General features: G+C 39.1%; 1 protein-coding gene and 2 non-coding genes across 3 annotated transcripts in view; 2 read left to right on the top strand and 1 right to left on the bottom strand.

The window, feature by feature from the left end:
- atrnl1a (attractin-like 1a) overlaps positions 1-20550 on the top strand; it is a 194035-nt gene that overhangs the window by 86742 nt on the left and 86743 nt on the right. The window contains exons 25-26 of the mRNA XM_030772321.1: positions 1394-1551; positions 14031-14092. Coding sequence (XP_030628181.1) covers positions 1394-1551; positions 14031-14092 — 220 coding nt within the window. The remainder of the gene's footprint in view (positions 1-1393; positions 1552-14030; positions 14093-20550) is intronic.
- trnag-gcc (transfer RNA glycine (anticodon GCC)) lies at positions 5887-5957 on the bottom strand. Its single transcript has one exon. It is a non-coding gene; the product is annotated as a tRNA-Gly (tRNA).
- On the top strand, positions 7848-7918 carry trnag-gcc (transfer RNA glycine (anticodon GCC)). Its single transcript has one exon. It is a non-coding gene; the product is annotated as a tRNA-Gly (tRNA).

Genomic DNA, 20550 nt, shown 5'->3' with positions numbered 1-20550 from the left:
ATATTCCGTGTTATGGCCCATCTGTTAAAAAAGATAAATAAATGCAGAAATAGAAAAAGCCAACACTTGATAAAGTACATTGGAGCTGTTTTGAATTTGTGTGTCTGGGTATTTGTGAAGTGTTTGCGATTTCAATTAAGATAAACATTTGCCTACCCGAAAGCAATGTCTTAAACAAAACGTCCCTTATTTCATTTTAAATGAAACTTCAGGGCTAGAGAATATGCACCGAACATGTCGTTTTCTTATGGGCACTGATAAAGTGGATTTAGTCATTTCTGTCTCTGACAGTAATTAAAATGTTATGTTTGATAATAGCTTAATAGACCATATATTCTGGTCCTAATATGTCTCGCTTTGATTGGTTTTTTAGCCCTTAAACCTCCAAAATGTAGGCTAAATGTAACCTCTACTATACCCAGATACCTACTGATTGACTGATTGATTCATTCATTCATAATTGAAATAAACATTGGACATGCTTCTTACACTTGTTAATGTATTGATTTGTTTAGTGAATAATGATTATCCTGTCATATTTAGTCATAACTCTGTGAGTCATCATCAGGGAGTCATGAGCATGTACTTCTTTACATGTCCATTCATTTGTGGGAGGATATTACAGAATCTGAAAGACTCATTTTAAACCTAACAAACTGGTCATGCCTACTTCTGGACAAATGGTAATGTAATAATTAACTTACCTTTAAGCAGCAATGCCACTTGAATTAAAGTATAACATTGAAAGCATTCATTATAATACAGTTAATTTAAAAAATATTGCTAGTTGGCTCTAAGATACAGTTTCCAGAACTTACAATGCATAGCAAATGAAACTTGTTTTACTTTAGTGTTTTACCCAGTGTGAACATTTAGTGAGCCAGAATTGACCCTAATTATTGGATAAAATTAGGATAACTTTCACACTTCTGTATTTGACACAAATGAAATCTCTTTGAGATGAGACCTTGACAACACTCATATTGTTGATATGCCCAGCTGAAGGTCAGAATTTTTATTCCAGATTTCGATCTCCATTTTTTTTGTTTGTTTTGTTTTGTTTGTTTGTTTAACCTTGCTGATGTTTTTGTGGGCGGCACGGTGGTGCAGTGAGTACAGAAGGTCCTGGGTTTGATTACCGGCTGGTTGGCCAGGGTCCCTTCTGTGTGAAGATTGCATGTTCTCCCCTTGTCTCCGCTGGGTTTGCGCTGGGAAGTCAGGTGAATTGGAGATACTAAATTGCCCCTAAGTGTGAGTGGCTGTGTCTGCTCTGCGATGGACTGGTGATCTGTCCAGGGTGTTTCCGCGGCCTTTTGCATCCCTAATTAGGATGAACCGCTTGGAAAATGAATGAATGATATATGTGTCTTTTTTTCCCCTCGTTCTCATGCAGTTGGTTTTGTCTCTGTGGAGGAATACCCTGTCGTCTCCAAATTTAACATTAAGGAATACCGAGACAGCTTCTCCTGTGACACATTCCGTTTCCGATATAACCCCAACATCACCTTCTATGTGTATGTCAGTAACTTCTCATGGCCAGTCAAAATCCAGGTAAGAGCTCCCACCTTTTTGATTTTGTTTTTGTTTGTTTGTTTGCTTGTTTGTTTGTGTTGATATTCTGACTGGATAGGGTTAGGGTTAGGGCTTTTAAAATATGATGTGTTAAAGCTCCTAGTTAGTATAAAACATCCACCCATGGATTTTAATTTGTTCCTTATTATATGACTGTTTTCTTTGTCATAATTTATTCTTCAGTTCAAAAATTATTCAGATGAATGGTTAAACCCTTATCACAAAAATATAGTCATTACACTCAGTTTAGATTCCTGACTCTGACAGTAGTCACATAGTGTAAATAATATAACATTTTTAAATTAGCATACTAATGTAAATTTATGTCTGTCTCTTTAAGGCCTAGTCTTGGGGCAGTGAGCGCAAACTGTTATGAAGTGTGTTTGGATCAAAAAAAATATATATTTAACGATCCATGAGTTTTTTGTCTCCATCAATTATTACGGAAAGCCTTAAAGCCTTGACAGTCACACAAAATATTCACATTGTAGTGTTATGATCCATAAAATTGAAGCAGACTGAAGTAGTCATATTTCAAGATGACAGGAATACAGACTGCTCTGATTAAAAGGGGCGTAGTATCATTGAACATAGTGACAATGAACAGGTCTAACATTGAATTAAAGAGGAAGCTTTCTATTACTTTGCTGTTAGCTGAAGTATGATTTTGTGTGTGGGTATGTGTGTGTGTGTGTACGTGTGTGTGTGTGTGTGTGTGTGTGTGTGTGTGTGTGTGTGTGTGTGTGTGTGTGTATTTGTGTGTGTGTGTGTGTGTGTGTGTGTGTGTGTGTATGTGTGCAGATACAAGCGTGCCATAGTGATAAACTGATAAGAGGCCGTACATTTATGAGCAAGCTCAGAATGTGACTTCATTCCCCAGTCATCCTACACTTATTAGAACATAAGAGAATGTCCTTACCTGAAAGGACTCCTTTAATACTGTTTGGTAGCACTATTTCAGCTTTCTTTATTTTGTTTGGTAGCACTGTTTCAGCTTTCTTTATTTTGTTTGGTAGCACTATTTCAGCTATCTATAATTTCCCTGTGTGTGATCAAATTGGACCGAGGAATAAGGATGTGTGCACACACATCAATGTGCATCTACGCAGAAACACACCTACTGTAATTCAGATATAGTCGGCCATTCCAGATCAGCCTATCTTCAATATTCTGTGGCTAATATTGAGATTTTATTGTCCCATAGCCTGCTTTAAGTGATCCACTCCCTTTCTATGGGAATTTGAGAAACAGCAGCACCCACTCTGAGCGAAACCATCATTTGGCTGTCCAAATGACTTTTGCTTTTATCATCCAGTAGTTTATATCAGAGCACCGTTGTCCAGTGGCTTGTTTAGGTCATCCACGTATCGATTGTGGTTCTGATACATTCCCATTAATGCAGTGATACTCATGCTCCGTATAGATGCGATAGAAACCTGAACCTATAATTACCATGATGAGGACTGTGTCACTGCTGGCTATAGAATGGCAGAGTAACCTGAGAGCTGCCCTTCTCTAACCCTGTCTCCTCTAACCCTGACCTTCACAGATACCTGCATCATACACGTCCAGTAATAACTGAATATTACCAAATCATCCTAAATTCCCTGATGTCATTTTTCTTCCATCAAAAATGAGATCTCTCTCCATTTTAGGAACCTCCTTAGTCTCATTTTTTTTGCCTAAAAGTAAAGGGATAAAACGTATTGAAAGCATTAGATTGTCACAAAGCACTTGATCTCGAGTGTTTCTATACATGACTAGACAAAGGGGGAGTGGGGGAAGGATCTAGAATTAATCTACAACACCACCTCTCTGGTGGTGCTGATATTACTTTATTGCCTTATGCCATTTTATATGATGAAAAGGATTAGAGAAAAGAGACACAGTCCCTTTAGATGATACAAACAACTGAATGTTTTGTTTTGCTACTCTCAGAACTGAAATAGTCAGCAAGTTTAAATGGCAAAAGTGTTTTATTATGTGACAAAAATTATGAAAGATTATAAACATTTTTTTTTTTTTACAGCATGCATCAATAACAGGCAGCAGCACCTTTGACAGCGTTTGCAGCTTTGAGGCCTCTGGCACATGTCTAAATCAGCTTTGCTGTCTGGTTTTGGTGATTTTTGCCTGGTTTGGTTACAGATTTTCTCTTGCTCTGCTAAATGTATCGGGCTGCATGTCACTGAACAGATTTTTTTTTTCTCTAATCTAATGGCTCTCTGTCACTCAAGTAGGTTGTCCTCTAGAGTTTGCCTGTATTTAGCTCCACTCAGTGTTCCCTAAGCCCTTGCATGTGTCTCAGACCCAGCTGTTCAAAAGCATCACACTACAGCATGATACTGCCACAAACATTCTTTATGCTTGAGATGATATTAAATAGGTGGTGTTTAGTTTCTTTCTCTACTCTAACATGAACTGTCAACTGCGATGAATTATATAGAATGATGCATTTCTTTTCAGTTTTACTGCAACCCTGCAAGAAAATTAGATGCACCCAAACTCAGTTTGGAATGTTATAGCCTAACTCAAGTCACTTCAGATTATATTTTAAATCAAGCCTAAAAAAACATTTTCAAAGTTATCCATCAAGTAAACTCAGTAGCAGCTTGTAATGGACTCCGTGATGTGGAAATTTGTTTTAGGCCTTAAAATTGGTTTGAAACACAGATTTATGTATCTAAACAGAGATAACATTTTTGTAAAAAAAAAATTTGGTGAAATCTGTAAAAATATGTAAAATCAATGGGTTTAATCATTTCACACACACAAAAAAGAAAAAAACTGTGAACCAAAAATCAACAAGTCTGACATGTGACTGATTTCAGTGAAATGCATCATTCTACTCACATTCAGCTTTTGTGCTTGTCGGCACAAATCCTGATAAATCAATTAGTGATTCATATCAGCCACTGCCTAGCCGTCCATGAAAAATTTAGACTCACATTACAAAATTATTTCTGAGCACATATCGCATGGGAATGTATTTTAGTTATAACATGCCAAATGGCAAAATGTTTCAGGAGTCCAAGGGAATGAACGCTCTCTGAAAGCGCTGTGGTTTTCATATCAACAGCTTCTAAAGTGCATACAGAGAGCATTTTTATGCATAAGTGTCCCTATATTTGAATGTTGACATTCTTCTAAATCGGATTTAGGTCTGTGTATTGTTCCATCTGGGTGGGTTTGAGTGGTTCATGCAGAGATATCATTTTACAGTGGCTGTTTTAGTCCAGTGAGAATGAAGAGTCTGAGTTTTATGAGGGTTAATGGTGTGGGTCAAGGCTGACCAGCCCCCACCGCACCCCAAGCCCCAATCACAGAGGCTCTCTGACCCCCCTGCGGATAGAGGGATGAGATTTGTTGCTCCACGGCCTTGGAACCCTGAGGCTGAAAGAGTGGGCTACTGACAGAGTGGAGATTGCTATCACCAAGAATCCTTTGAACAGTTTTCATCACAGTCACCCTGACTGTTCCCTCAATCACACAGTTCACTCTTTAACGCCCCTTTTCTTTCTGTCTGTCTTTCTTTCTTTCTCTCTTTCTCTTTCTCTCCCTCTCTCTCTCACACACACACACTCTCTCTGTCTCAAACTGTGCTTCTCTCTTTCTTTCTTGGGCCTACATGTGCATACCTAGTCTTGTACATAAGCTGCATGTGGCTGCATTAATGGGCGAAAGTAATTTGTCAGTGTAGCCATACGTAATACAAGTCCCCACCAAAGGGTTTTCTGACCTTTGCTTGAGGGAGGAATCTCCTAGCTATTTCCTGCTCTCACCCCAGGCTCCACCCCATCTTTGCCAGGTAGCCAACCCCCCAGGATGAGGATGATGTTACCCAATATTGAGAGTAGATTGGGGAGTAGAGAAGTTTGTTTGTCCATGTTGAACAGATTTATATTAAGTCTTCAAGCATCCCTTACTTTTCTTCTTCAAATATACTTGTTCATGTCATACTAAGAGTTAACTCATTAATTATGTTTTCCACGGTGGTATAAATTGTACTATATTGCAGATATAGAACATGTTTAATGACCATGTCGGTGAACATAATATAATAGCTATTAGAGTATCAAGCAACTATATAACTATAGAATATCTGTAACTATATAGATACAGATATTTATGCTGTAAATACCTATGAAGTTCTCTGATCAGTTAAGTTAAAACATGTGTACCTAATGTAGAACTCTCATAGCCTACTGGCACAAGCTTTTTTCTTTGTTTTAACTAATGCTAAATGCATTTGATCTGGAGCTGATTAAAAACTTTATTCTCCCGTTCAGAGAAAGGGAAGCCAAAATTGAGCTATGCATTGGCCGGGAATCGAACCCGGGCCTCCCGCGTGGCAGGCGAGAATTCTACCACTGAACCACCAATGCCGAACTTGTTTGTCGTTGGTCCATCGTACCATTTAATCATATCAAACAAAGCGATTGCCTTAATTGTGTGGAGGCGACATAATGGTATACGCTGTGTGGATGATACGCTATAATTGACACCAAACGTCTCGTTTTGCTCTTGGACACGACTGTCAGATCACAATTTCCATCACTTCCATTACTTACTTTACTGCCTGTATGCCTCTTTGATAGCATAGTTCAGACATCCAACGGCAAGCAGCAGTGAGAAGTGGCTAACTTCACACTGTTACTTAAAGAAAACCAATAGGCTGCTAAGATTCGAACAGACACATACTTGAATGAGTAGTATTTAGTAAAACAGCTAACTACTGAAAGAAAAGACAGAAAGAAAGAAAGAAAGAAAGAAAGAAAGAAAGAAAGACTACAAGAGTGTATGTTCAGTGAGTTCGTTTACTTAGAACACTTCATCTGTCTAAAAGAATAAATTTTCAGTTAAGGATTTCAAATGGACTGCGTATGTATCAAAATGAACAGCCTATATGATCGGTTAAAGATAGTTATATATAAAAATAATAACTAACAAACCCGTTTATGACGCACCAAAAGTAGCATTTGACCCTGGTGAAGTAACACTTCAGAACAAGTTTCAGAACAAATGTACTTCGACAAGAAAGTAATGTGAATACGAGTCTTTACATGGATATTAAATGTTAATATTCAGGTATTGAAAAGATTATCCGTAGTTCTCCACAGCGCTCGTTTTCAGCACAACACTGTTCTCAATAATCTAATTCGATTAAGATGTTTGTATGAAAACGTTTTATTCAGTGTACAGTCAAACTTCTTTTAATGCAGCCAGTGACAACCTCGACCCTATAATATTTCGAACAATATTTCAATTATATATATATATATATATATATATATAATCAATATACATATAATCGAACATTTGAACACAGTTTCCATCACATAGTTAATCAAAACAAATGTCTATGTCTTCCTCAATCACAACAGTCCATAATCCATACCGTTTCCGCGTCCTATTTGACCCTCAATCTCCTGCTGGAGACTACAGTATAATCTAATGCTGCTGATTAGGCTAGATGGTTTCTTTGCCCAACAACAGAACAGTATGTGATTTGATTTCCTCCAAATACAGGAGTCACTTATTTACCCCTGCAGCGGACATCATTAAACAGAATGTCTTTCATAATCTTGTTGGTGACAGACAGAGTGCGGTCCACTTGAGCGTCTGTTCCGCTCAGATATCTGAATGACAAAGCGTCTCTTGTTGGATGAAAAAGGGAAATTGAGGTACCTTGTATAACAAACCGTTGTCCTATCTGATACTGTCTTTATCGAAGGAGATTAGCTTTCATATGAGTGAAACTGGAGAGCAGGGGCTAAGTGTTCACTGTTTTAGCACTCAGGGGGGAGAGAGCACAGGAGGGACAGGATTTTATGAGTTCATAGACAATAATTGACCGATACCCGTTTGTGACAAACATGTAAGTGCCGATATGTGCAAAGTATAATTGCTCTCTATTTATAAACTAACATTGCAGTAAGCAACCCATTGCAACCCATAATGGAAACTCATTTTATCCTTAATAAATATGTGAATCTGAACATTCTACCCTAATCAAGATATCTGATTCAGCTAATCATCAAGCAGTGGATCAGTGTACAGCAGGGTTTAAACAGAGGCGTGTTAAGGAGGGGGTGCCTTAAGAACTGCTTTGGAAAGGAAGGAGAAGGGGGCGAGAGAGCATACTAGGAGCTCTTTCGGTGGAAGCGGAAAGCCTCTCATTCACTTTCCCTATCCTGCCTCTCTCTTTTAAGACGTGGCAACAGCAAACTCGGGTTGATTTCAGAGACCTAGTGCCTCAGGAAACTGGTGCGTTAGCATTGGTGGTTCAGTGGTAGAATTCTCGCCTGCCACGCGGGAGGCCCGGGTTCGATTCCCGGCCAATGCATGATCAGTCATTTTCTAAGTCTTCTGCAATAGAAAGTTCCGGAAGTCGTAAGATGCCATCAGTTTACATTTTAACTGTGATTCCGTTTTCTTGTGGTAACATGTTATTTTTCTTTGTTCTCTCGAGATCGCGAGTTATTTATGGCGTTATCACGAAACAACGAAACTTTGTTTCACCGTAATAATGGCATAATTAATTCGATATCTCGGGAAAACGATACACTGTTTTCCCGTCATAACGAATTGATAGGTCAGTGAGGTGCCCTGCAGTATAAGGAATGGTATTCAGGGTAACAATGCCTCGGGTATCTCTCTCTCCCTCAGTGCAGCATACTGTACAACGGTTCATCCATTTCTACAAGTTTGAGAGAGAGACAGAGCGCTGACATGCACCTGCTCCTTCTCCTGTAGCTGGTTTCACTGAACGATGTACAGCAAAGCACAACCCACTATTGTTATGTTATCACGGGAAAATAGCTGTTTTCTCGAGATCTCGAAATAATTATGTCGTAAACTCGAGAAAACAAAGTTTCGTTATTTCGTGACTATGATATACACAAGTCGAGATCTCGATAAAACAAAGAAAAAAACGGAATCACGAGAAAACGGAATCTAAAAGTAAATTCATGGCATCTTAGGGCCTCCGTAGAAAGTAATGCATAATCCTATAATAAAACATCAACACCATATCAATTGTTATGATTGCCGAGAATTCCATAAAAAGCTTGTTTTGTGAAATCATTGTCTTTTCCTTCATTTATTCCCTTGGTTGAGGCTACACAGCAATTTTGCATTTATGTAATTATAAGAGGATTTAACAGTACATTATACTGTATAAACACTTATATGGTCCACACTCTAAAAAGTAAAGGCTATCCTGAGAGCTGTGGAAGTCAATTAGTAAGTGTAGCAATGTTTGTGCTGGTTGGATGCAAATACACTTTCAGGAAATTTGGAGAAAGATTGACAATTTCTGTACATCAATTTGTACTTCAAAATCAGATCTTAGTCTTCAAATGACGGTGTGTGGTGTGGATGTGAGTTCATGATACATGATTGAGCATAGGCTTTTTAACTTCCTGACTGCTCCCTTTTTTTCTGAATCTGCAGTCATGCTATGCAGTGATGGACTGCAATACATATGGTATGTTCAAAGGATGATAAATATAATAGTCATTTGAATACTGTAGGTGGACAGAATATACCACTAATATCTCAGCATGGTCATTAGGTCTCCTCATGAATATGCTAATGAACCATCTGCAGGTTCAGTGCTTCTGTACTTTATCACTCTCTGTCTGTCTCTCTCTTTCCCTCTCGGTGTCCATAAACACACTCAGATAAACACCCTCCAAGTGTGTGTGTGTGTTTGTGTGTGTACATGTGTGTCTATCTTTTCTCTCCCTATCTATGGCCTAAATTTCTGTATCTCTCTCCTTATGGACCATTTGGAATCTCTCTCACTCACCCATCAAAGAGTTCTGAGGACAGAGACCAGCCCAGTAGTGCTTCTAGCATTTACCCATGAGGACCTCTGTCGTTTTGCAGTAATGACTCTGTGGCTTTAATGGCTTTAATCTGGTACCTTGGTCTGGAGAGACTGCTCTTGAACACCTGCTCTAAGTTTTTTCTTGCTCTTTGTTTTGTCTCTTTCTGGTAATTGCACCTCAAAGGTAGTATTGAGCTTTAAAAAGCACTGCCATTCAATACTCGATAACCTCTGATCTCCAAACAATTATAGTCAGGGAGGAGAGTTAAGCAAGAAAAGTGGGCAAACACTTCAAATAGAATTGGTACAAGGGAGAATTCAGTGAGCTGCAACTTAAACAAGAAACCTTGTACAGAGTCAAGTTTCTGTGCAAAATTTTCAACTTGTTTCTTGGGATGTAAATGCAGCAGTGTTTAAGTTCAGATCTGTCTTCTACTCCGAGTTTGGCCACATATTCAGACTTAACAAGTCAGGAGATAGATCTTTAACTTTTGAATGATGTCTTGTCCTGTGAAAGTATGCTGCACTTTCACTCTGGCAAATAATCTGCAGATCTAACAGTTAAGTAAGATCTCGTGGCTTAAAGACAAGTTCAAGTTGCAGTCAGTTACTCTAAAATTGGGCAATTTGGTAGACTCTTTGGTCTTTAATAACATTCAGCCAAATTAAGATTTAGATGATCAAAGATAACGTAGACTAATTTCAGGGCAATAGGCAAAGGGGAGCATTTCCTCATTTGGAATTTTTCACCCTCAGTGCCACTAACAGTGTGTGTCTAGTGCTCGCTCTTTGACATAACTAATCAGTTGTTAACATGGTTTTGCTTATTTTGGAGCTTTTGGCAAGTGTAAGGGATTCCAGAATGGCCTTCAAGACTGTAGCTGATGGTGTACTAAAAATGACTTTGACAAATATTCAAAACACTTCAGTTGTAATTAGATGGTAATGGAGATGGAATTCAGTCCATTTACTGAAATATGCGTCTACAATTTTGGGTTTCCAAGTTATATATTTCAACTAATGGAATCACAAAGAACAAAAACTATTGAGAATCTGTTGAAATGTTTTCCAGAGTTCAGTTAGTATACATTTCTGCCCAGCTCTTTTGTCCTGGGACACATCACACAAATCCTAAACCAAATAATAAACCAACGCTGTTCAATTCTGAACCCAAGGTCAGGAAACCCAACTTTTTTTCAGCACTCTCAATAAAGAAAGACTTCAACCTGCGAGTCAGGTGTGTATGGCCAGTCAGTGGCACATGATGTTGTAGCTCATAGAGGCAAAAAGGCACAAAACATGTAGATTGGGAGGCCAAAGCTTATAGTTTTGTCCAACACATGCTTTGTTGTAGTACAATTTCCTATTTGCCTCTGTTTACATAATGTCAAAATGATATTATAGATCCCTTCTGACTCATTGTGGACATGGCTGTGGCCTCTGTGTTAAATTATGCCCTGGTGTGTGTAATTAAATAGATGCGCACATTTATTCAGCCTGCAGAGATGGACTGTGACAGTGGTATGATTTGTGCTAGCACCCCCCCTCCTCCTTTGTACCTCTTTCCTTTCACCCCACTGTTATAAAATCAGAAACTGTAGCTGTCACAAATGCTTTGAGTGAAACCCCTTTCTGCAGGGGTCCAGTACTAACACAGATATGTGCTGGTTTTATAGACAGGCCTCTCTTGGTCTTACTGGACTCTGAACCTCAGTGATTAAACTTAGCCATCAATCAAAGCTTACAGGTCGTTAAATACCCTCCTCACCCATTTGATGATATCTTACAATCTACAAGGTCGGGGGGAAAAAGTGAGCAAGAATCGTGAGGGAGCAAGCTCGTAATGTGTTTTATTTCCTCAAAGAGCTCTTTAATGGAGGGAGTGGAGTTGAGGTTATTAGCGTAAAGCCGAGAGAAGTGCTGACATGAGGAAAAGAAAGAAGAAGGAAGCACAGAGCCCTGTCCTGTTTGTTTATTTAGTCTGTTTTGGAGGGGAAATGGACAGGTTTTCATGTCAGATATTGAGCAACTTACTATCAGAGAAATTCTCTTTCCCCTCTCCCTCTTTCTCTCTCTCTCTCTCTCTCTCTCTCTCTCTCTCTGTCTGCCTATCTTGTGCCCTGCAGAGAGGCTACTAGAATCCGGCTATCGCTGATTGCAGTGGAACTGTAAACTGCAGCTGTTATAAATTGAAGGGAAGGGTTATGCTTTCTTTTTGTTGCAGTGCTGGAATGGAGAATATGACAAGGGGCTAACACAAGTACAGAAACAGACTATTGGTTAACCTGAAATTCAAAGCAATGTGAATCACTACTTTTGAGGTTCAATTTGATATGGAACTTAGACTGATAGATATAAAATAATTCTGAGTGCACTCCAAACTGAGTCTTAAAAGCATGTAGTAAAGTCTCTATGTAACTTAAACAGAGGGAGAAGTTGCCTTGAAAAGCTGAGGTGTCAGGGAAGCAATGATGAAGCTTTTTCACCTGATGACTCCATTAACGCTGAATCCCACTGGACAGAGAAAATAGCTTTTCTCAACAATTTTTCTCTCCCTCTGTCTGATTGTCATGCTGTTTCACCACTGAGTCACATGCCAGTAAATTGCTTAAGGTTTGACTCTACCACCCCCCCCCTCTCAAACTTCACCATGCTCTTTCCTGTACCATGCCTCTCTCCTAATGCTATGAGTATTGTGTAAAAAAAAAAAAGGCCCATTTATTGTTCTCTAACTCGTTGTTAAGACAAAGGAAGTCCACATGCAAGCGCTGTGCTCTTGTTCGCCCCAAACTCTGTGCTCAAAAAAGCGTCACATCATTATTTCCTGTTTCACCTCATTATAAAAAATGAATAGAAAACCATTAGATCTTGCAGGTTGAACACCATTCAGGGGGCCTCAGGAAACCGCTGAGTGATAGGCTGTCCAAGTGCTGCAACCCAGTTAGTCTAACAGACTTCACCACAAGGGGGAGAAAAAAGGATGTTAGTCTTGTACCTTTAGTCTTGTGCCTTTTAACAAAAACTAAAAAAAAAGACAACGTTTTAATACAAAGCGGAGAGGTCTCAGCTCTGAGGTTAGTGTGCATATATATACATGGAGATGAGGTGTGTGCATTCTGTGTTTCTGAGATGTGCCCATAGCATGTTTCTAAGTATGCCATTTAAAAGTTAAAGTCTTTAAATACATCCCATTGTTTTTGAACAAGGGAAAGTAAGGGTAGGCGTTCTTCCAAACAAACCGTTTGCTGCGTTGTCACACAAAATGCCTGTCTGTGTTTCTTGGAACAGATATTTTTTTATTATTTTTTATTTTATTTTTTAGGAATTGACATTTGAGTCAGAGTGCTAATGCTTCCTCTGACAAAAGCTTTTCCTCTTGCTTTTTTCCCCAAAGTGCCTCTGATCTCCACTTTAAATAGAAGTAGTTCTGGTGATATTTCCTTCAACATAATACTACTTACTGACAAAAAGAGGCAAAAAATTTAGTGATAGACCTGACATTTGGGAACCATTTATAAAATGACATTTAATCGTAACTCCTTTTTTTGTTGTTTTTGTTATGAATTTTTTTTTCATATTCCAGTTTAGATGTTTTTAGTGGAGGAATAATGCGTGGCCCTCCTAGTCATGAGCAATTCACTTGAGTGGTTGCAACATTTAAAAGGTAGAAAAACTCATTTCGTTATGTATCTAAACTAATTCAGTAATGGGCAGGAACATATGGTATTATTACAAGTCCACCTAGCAATGACAAAAAAGTACATGTTTTACATAACAGGTGTCACACTGCTATACTGTTCAACTTATGTAACACTAGCAGAAACAGATATTAATCTACAAAACTGCAGTTTCATTTGCTATCTCGTTGTGGATTTGAATAGGTTACATAAAGCTTTCATAAATTAGCCACAGGTAATCTGTGCTCCCAAATCCTACTGGCTTGGGGGCTTTCTACATAGCTTTTGCATATTTGTGTGTGTGTGTGTGTGTGTGTGTGTGTGTGTGTGAGTGAGTGTGTGTGTGTGTGTGTGTGTGAGTGTGTGTGTGTGTGTGTGTGTGTGTGTGTGTGTGTGTGTGTGTGTGCGCGCGTGCCTGAGTATGTATTTATGTAAAGTTTGAGGACAGATGTGCGGAAGCCGTAGGCACATGCCAAAGTGATTAGCTTGTGCACAACGAGGGAACATTTTAAGAGATTGAATAAGGTCTTTCTTTTTCACCAAGCAAAAATGGCTTTATGGCAATGCACTAATGTGTAGTAATATCCATAGTAAATCTGTTCATTAATATGCTAACGTGGCTTTGATCCATTCAAGCAATGGAAAGTACGAAAGAAAGAGAAAACAAACAGAAAAAATCAAGTCCAAGAAAAGATATGTTCTGTATCTGAGCATACTTACATCTCATTATATTTTTTCTCTTTCAAAACAATTAAATTCCAGTGGTACTATATGACTAGGAAGATATCATAATCTTGTTTCCTTTCTCTCTTTCACTTTCTTTGTTTCTCACACTTTCTTTCTTTCTTTCTTTCTTTCTTTCTTTCTTTCTTTCTTTCTTTCTTTCTTTCTTTCTCCCTCCTTTTCTCGCTCTCTTCTCTCAAACTTTTTCTCTCTCTGTCCTGCAGATATCCTTCTCCCAGCACAACAGCATCATGGATCTGGTGCAGTTTTTTGTAACATTTTTCAGGTAAGTCTTGCCTGACATACATATCTATATCTATATCTATATCTATATCTATATCTATATCTATATCTATCTATCATTCTCCTCTCCCCCTCTCCATACATACATACATATATATATATATATATATATGTGTGTGTGTGTTTGGTTGTGTGTGTGTGTGTGTGTGTGTGTGTGTGCGAACAGGCATGACCAAGTAGCGAATTAGTAGTTTAGTGAAAATCTTTTGGCCTGACACTGATATGGTCTAAATACAGTGACAAAATGCAGTTGTGTGAGAGAAGATGGAGACACTGCTGTTTCCCTGAGGTGTCCAATGGGATACTTAGCCATTAGACCTGTGTGAAGACGGAGTCATTCTCCAAACATACAATGTGTTTAGAGACCTCACTTCAGCCAAACCATCAACACTAGCTACGGGCTACTGCTGTGCTGCTCTTATGTGTAAACATATTCTGTTTTGTCCCACCGGGCTCAACTGTGCTCTTTTAAGTTTTGAGTTTTGATTCAGTCTAACTCATTGTGGTTACAGTTTTTTTTTTTACTACATTAAAAATGGAAACAGTAATATTCAAGCCTGTTTTATTGTGATTAATGACATGTGGTTATGTATTACGAAGTATGAGGTGAGACTGAGCACCAACAGCTTCAAAAGTACCAATAATTGTGATAATGCACGCTGTCCTATACAGTACAAGGATTTTAAAAGGGATTATCAGATCTGTTCATTTATCAAATAAACCACAGTCTTAGGTGAGATAAGAGGTGGATTCTGCCAAGCTTTACTTAATTAAATGAAAATAATTGCATCTGAGAAAATAGTCCACTTACATTTTTGCAGGTACTAGGAGGTCCACTTACATTTTTAAAGGACCCCCCCCCCCCAAAACAAAGGAAAAAAAAAATCAGTTCACAGCTTTACACACAAGTATCAGGGGACACAGTATAGTTAGAGATCAGCTTCAGCACTACCTCTGATTCATCCATATGAATAATCCCTTTTATAATCTAATCTCATCCTTCACATTCATTTTCACCTATTCTCTGATTTACCTCTTTCTCACCAGTGTTCCAGGTGGGTTTTTTTAGACCGATCAAGCTGCATGTCATGTATGTTAGTAACACAAGGGCCCTGAGGCTGTTGTCAAGTCTCCACTCTTATTCTTCCTCTGGCATACAGTACATGTGCCTGTCAGAAACCAGAGGACTCATGTACAAGTATCATGTAAAATCAGATCAGCCTACAGTATTCTGTCTGAGGGCAAATTAAAGTGCATCTGGAGGCGATGGATTACGATGGATTACGTCCTGTACCTTAAAGGATCCGGTGTCAGGGTGAGATGTATTTGTCCCACGGGGATGATACAGAGCACTGTAGATGTAACTGAATGGTCTTGTGTATTGTCCATGATGTACATTTTCTGACTTCCTGGCTCATACATTTATGTATATGTGTGTGTGTGTGTGTGTGTACGTAGTGTGTGTAAGTAGTGTGTATAAGTAGTGTGTATGCTTCAGAATGCATGTGCAGGGTCTGTATCATGCATTAGTTGATGTAAACGTGAGAGAAGCTATATAGGAGCAGGGGCAGCTCTTGTGTGATGGCATGGGGGCACAGGGCACTCTGATCAGATTAAATCTGACATTTAGGGGGTAAGGAGGCAGAGGCGGTATTTTTGCCTTGTTGTATTCCTCTGACACCAGACAAGTGTTACATTCTTCTTTTATCCCTTTTTTCTCCCAGGCTGTTATTCATATGAGTTAAAAGTGTCTGTGGAGTTCAGTCTCTTTACGTTGAAGCTCAGAGAGTGCACAATGGTGCTAATTTAAAGCATATTTTCTAATGCGAGTGTTGTCCTTTATGTCTAGACAGTCAGTAATGTAGTTCACTGATATTGGTCTCACTTTTTGTGAAGTGTGCATAATGTGTGCATGCGTGTGTGTGTGTGTGTGTGTGTGTGTGTGTGTGTTTGTGTGTATGTGTGTATGCGAGAGAGAGAGTGCAAGCCAACCCCCTTCAGTCTTTCTGTTACACTGAACAATGGCCAGCATTGATCTGAAGCGTTGTCACTTGAGCTCCAAGTTGTTTGCATTGATTAGAATGTACTGTTGGTCTCTGGCACAGTATGCAGTGGCTGTTTTCACTGGATCATGAATCAGCAACTTTGCTTTGAAAATAAATGAAAAAGACTCATCAGATGAGGTGGACAAAGTGGCTGACCCTGTAAGTGGTGGCCTGTGTGGTCTAGAACACTAAACTGAATGAGGTCAGGTCAGAGATAGGCGATACTTCTGGTTTGAGGGAGCTCAGCTGGGGACAATTTTGCCAAATGTAATGAATAAAAATCTCAGCTTCCAGAATCAGTGAGTTTCACATTATGTGCTCCTCTTGTCTTTTCAACAATTTGGCCGTTATCTCTCTGTTCTACGCCCCCCCCTCCATCTCTGACTTTGTGTTGCTGTATGTCGTTGTGTCTGGAGGTCACCATGACTGAGTCACTGTGTCATTCAGACCTGCTTTCCTGTCATAATGACAAATCACCCAGCATGTGCAGGCTTTCAACTCAGCTACACTGGAGACGCAAATAAGCACTTTTCTCTGACAAAAGGAGAAAGGGTATGTGTCAGAGTGTACGGAATGAGAGAAAACGTGTAAATGTGGAGAAGAAGACGATGAAGACTAAGTAGCCTGGATAATAATCATCAGAACTGCATTTTTATTTTATGTCTTATAGAAAGCGTCTTCACAAGTTGTTTATTACGATCATGTAGGAAGTAAGGAAGAAAAACAGTCTTTTTTTTCCCCCTACATTTCTTTATTTCTCTTTAATGAGTGTGTTTGGATAATGGAGATGAAAAAATAGAGAAAGAGCCTTCCACCAAAGGCCATTTTGCTAAAACTAAAATAACTTTTATATTTCCATGCTGAAGCAGAGCAACACACTGAATGAAAGGGAGAGATGAAACCCCATTAGTATACAACCTTCAAATTGTAAAATGCACAGATTTCATTTAGAATTCACATTTTCAAGTTGTCCTTCCCCAGCATCCCAAATCTCATCCATTCCTTCACTCATTCCAGGTTTTTTTTTTTTCCAAGAGATACTACAGTTCCAGATAGTCCAGTTACTGCCACAGAGTACATCTCCCTCTCACAGCAGTGCCCAGGTGACGTGAAAACAGTTGGATTTTGACATGCACCTCCAGCTAAGATTGATTACATCACAACTGTCTGCTACTTGTTTATTCAGAGAGAGTCATTGATAGGATCCACTGGATTCTTCCCATCACTATTATCAACCGAAGTCCTCTCTACAGTAAAGAAGAGAGAGGTGTGAGACATAGAGAGAGAGAGATTAGGGGAAAGTAGGTAGAGGTAGAGACTGACTTGGAGAGATGATAAAGGTGGAGGGGGGTGGGGGGGGGAAGACAAGCAGATGAAGGGAGACGCTTGAAGAGAAATAGATACTTTCCTTACTTATACCCTATACAACATTAACTTCTTATGGTGAAGTTAAAGTCAAAGCGCCTTGAAAGGATGGCCATTCTGTTACAGTCCCTCATTAGCCTCCAAAAACTCATTTAAACCATTTTCTTTGAAGAGTGATTTTTCAAGTTGCTCTCTCTGCTTTCTCTGAGAGGTTTCCTAAATGAGCAAGAAAAAATGGTAACAATTAAAGCGCACTTACGTTCCTCTCCAACTCCTCTAGCTAATTGGTGACATTGCAGCTCAGTTTAGCCCAATTACTCCCTTCCTCTCGTTCGGTTGATTAGCAATCATCTCTCTCTCTCTGTTTCTCTGTCTCTCTTTCTCTCTCTCTCTCCTTTCCCCTCTTTCTCTCTCCTCTCTCTCCATCCAACAAATGCAGTACAGAAGCAGGACTGAGCTAAGTGTCTGACAAACAAACTTATATCTACTCTCTCAGTCCTGTCAACAGAGATGATTGTATTAGCATACATTATGCTTCTGCTTTAATGGATGAAAACTTGAAAACCTAAAAATATTAGTTATTCTCTCTCTCTCTCTCTCTCTCTTTCTTCTTACTCATAGTTTTCATGTAATGGAGAGATGTGTATATGAGTCTTTACAGGTGTGTGAGTGTATCTGTGTGTGTGTGTGTGTGTGTGTGTGTGTGTGTGTGTGTGTGTGTGAGAGAGAGAGAGAGAGAGAGAGAGAGAGAGAGAGAGAGAGAGAGAGAGAGAGCATGTCTTCACTTTGTGGTGCTCGACTCAGAGTTGTCGACCGTTTTATTGATCGTGTAGTTCTGAGCACGTCCACTGCGATCTCTAGTGGTTTGGGAGATTGACTCTTTTCTTAAATCTTCCCCCAGACTGAAACCATGACCACGTGAAATCAATATGTGAGTCAGAGTACACCATCTGAGTCCACATCTACCAACAAAATCCCTTACTGTACCTGTATGAAGCTTAGTGTACAGACTGTCAAATTGACTGAAGCACACGTTTAGACATAAATGCGCATACACTGACAAAAAATGTCATCTCTGCTTGGATTACACATATACATAACAGCCAAGAGTACTGAGATGATTTAAAATGTTTAAATTTGCTCACAGGAATGTTATTACACACAGTGAATGATAAGGTATGTAACATGGCATTCAGATATACTTTCATTCTTTCCAATGGATTACTCATAATGTCCGTTTGCCTTATATGGGAGTGACTGTACCGTTTATTCAGCCATTGTTAATTTGAAAACATGATTTGGGGACAGTTCATAGGGAGTGAAACATCTTGTTTATTTAAATGCCAAAATTGGTCTCCTTAGTTTTTCAGAGGGCTGCAACAACCAGGCCGTCATTAAGTCACCTAATCCCCATAACAGACCATAATGGTATGCCTGATATGCCCTCTCTTCCCGATAGAGTACTCAATTTGTGTTTTCACTATCATTTTGATATGAATCCAAAGCCTGTTTCATATCGCCGACGTAGCAGAACCAACTCTCACACCTGACATTTTGTGATAGTCCTGCATTCTTGTCAGCTAGGCCACCTTGGAAACTTATACTGTATTCATATCGTTTCAGAGCTTTAAAAGAAACAACTTGGACAACTTGGAGTGACAATATAAATCCTAAACATGACATTTTTGCATGTACATGATAATGTGAGCCACTAGAAAAAAGCAATCCAGTGCTTCATTCTATGCACCAAACTTGTTTCTTGTTTCACAAGTATACAAGCTAGTAATTTTACAGGGTAATACCATTGAGTAATGCTGTAGCTAAGAACAGCTAAATGAACCACCATCAGTGAGAGACTATTTGCATTGGTCTATAACATGTCACTCTAATTTGAAATTTTGCACCAGCGACATAATAAATTAACTCTGCAGGCAGGTTTTTTTTTTTTTTTTGTACTTAATCACTGAGACAGCCATAATACAGACAGGGGAAAGTGCACTGGCTGTACCAACCACAGCTGAACCCTGCTGTTTTAGCAAGTGGTTAGGCAAACAGCATTGTAAGGCAAGTGGAGAGACCGCAGCACTGTTTTTCACTGGCCTTTAGTGCCATGTTACTGACATGGAATTTTCCTATTATGACATATATGTTGCATGGGTTAGGTTTTCTTAATTAACAATCATCAGCAGTTATAACATATGAAGTAACAGAAGTTGACAGTCTTGTGACAATCACAGTGTCAAAAAACATGTCATCTCTTAAACTTTATTGAAACCTGTTGACATGTTCAATCACATTGAAGTAGGTAGTCAGAATGTCCTGAGTACATTTTCATGCTACTGGGTTAGCTCATGCTCCCCTCCCAGTAGTGCTCAAAACCATCATCCTGGGGACTGACGAATAAATTTGATGTGTTGAGACTCAGGCCTTTGCTGGTTGAGTTTTGAAACATCGCCTAAGTGAAGCTTTAATGGCTACATTCATTCTTCTGCCTCAGAGAGACAGATATTAGCAGTGCTAATTTTAGCATTTGGGCTGCTTGTTTATGGACTGTTGAGGACTTGGGACTTGCTAGGGAGTCTGACTGGACCGAAAACAACATTTTACAGCCATCTTGGTAGCCAATCCTTCAAAGTGGTTCTGTGATTTGGGTCAGAGCTGAGGTTTTGGTTGGATGAGTATTGAAAGAGGTTAGCTAGGTAAGGGCAGCACTGCATGTAACATTCTCTCCTGAGACTCAAAAGACCAGCTAGACATTGGACTTGTGTCCTTTAACTTATAGTCTGGCAGCTAGGCAGTCAGGATCTGGTTTGGTCCATATCTGTCACACCACCCCTTTAGTACCTCAACACAGCCCTCATGGTTGATTTCAGCTGTCAAGATGTCAGCTCAATGTGTTTTTGCCATTTTGTAAATATATGTCTCTCCTTAGGTCTCCTTTTGTCTTGAGCAGGTCTGTCTAATAAATAATTTTGCAATTATTTGAAAGTGTTAATTGTCAATTTAATTTTGTTCAAGTTTATTTTATACT

Source organism: Chanos chanos, chromosome 4, assembly GCF_902362185.1.
Source record: "Chanos chanos chromosome 4, fChaCha1.1, whole genome shotgun sequence".
Lineage (NCBI taxonomy): Eukaryota > Metazoa > Chordata > Actinopteri > Gonorynchiformes > Chanidae > Chanos > Chanos chanos.
Note: the sequence above shows the minus strand (reverse complement) of the source record. Positions and strands in the feature narration are given on the sequence as shown.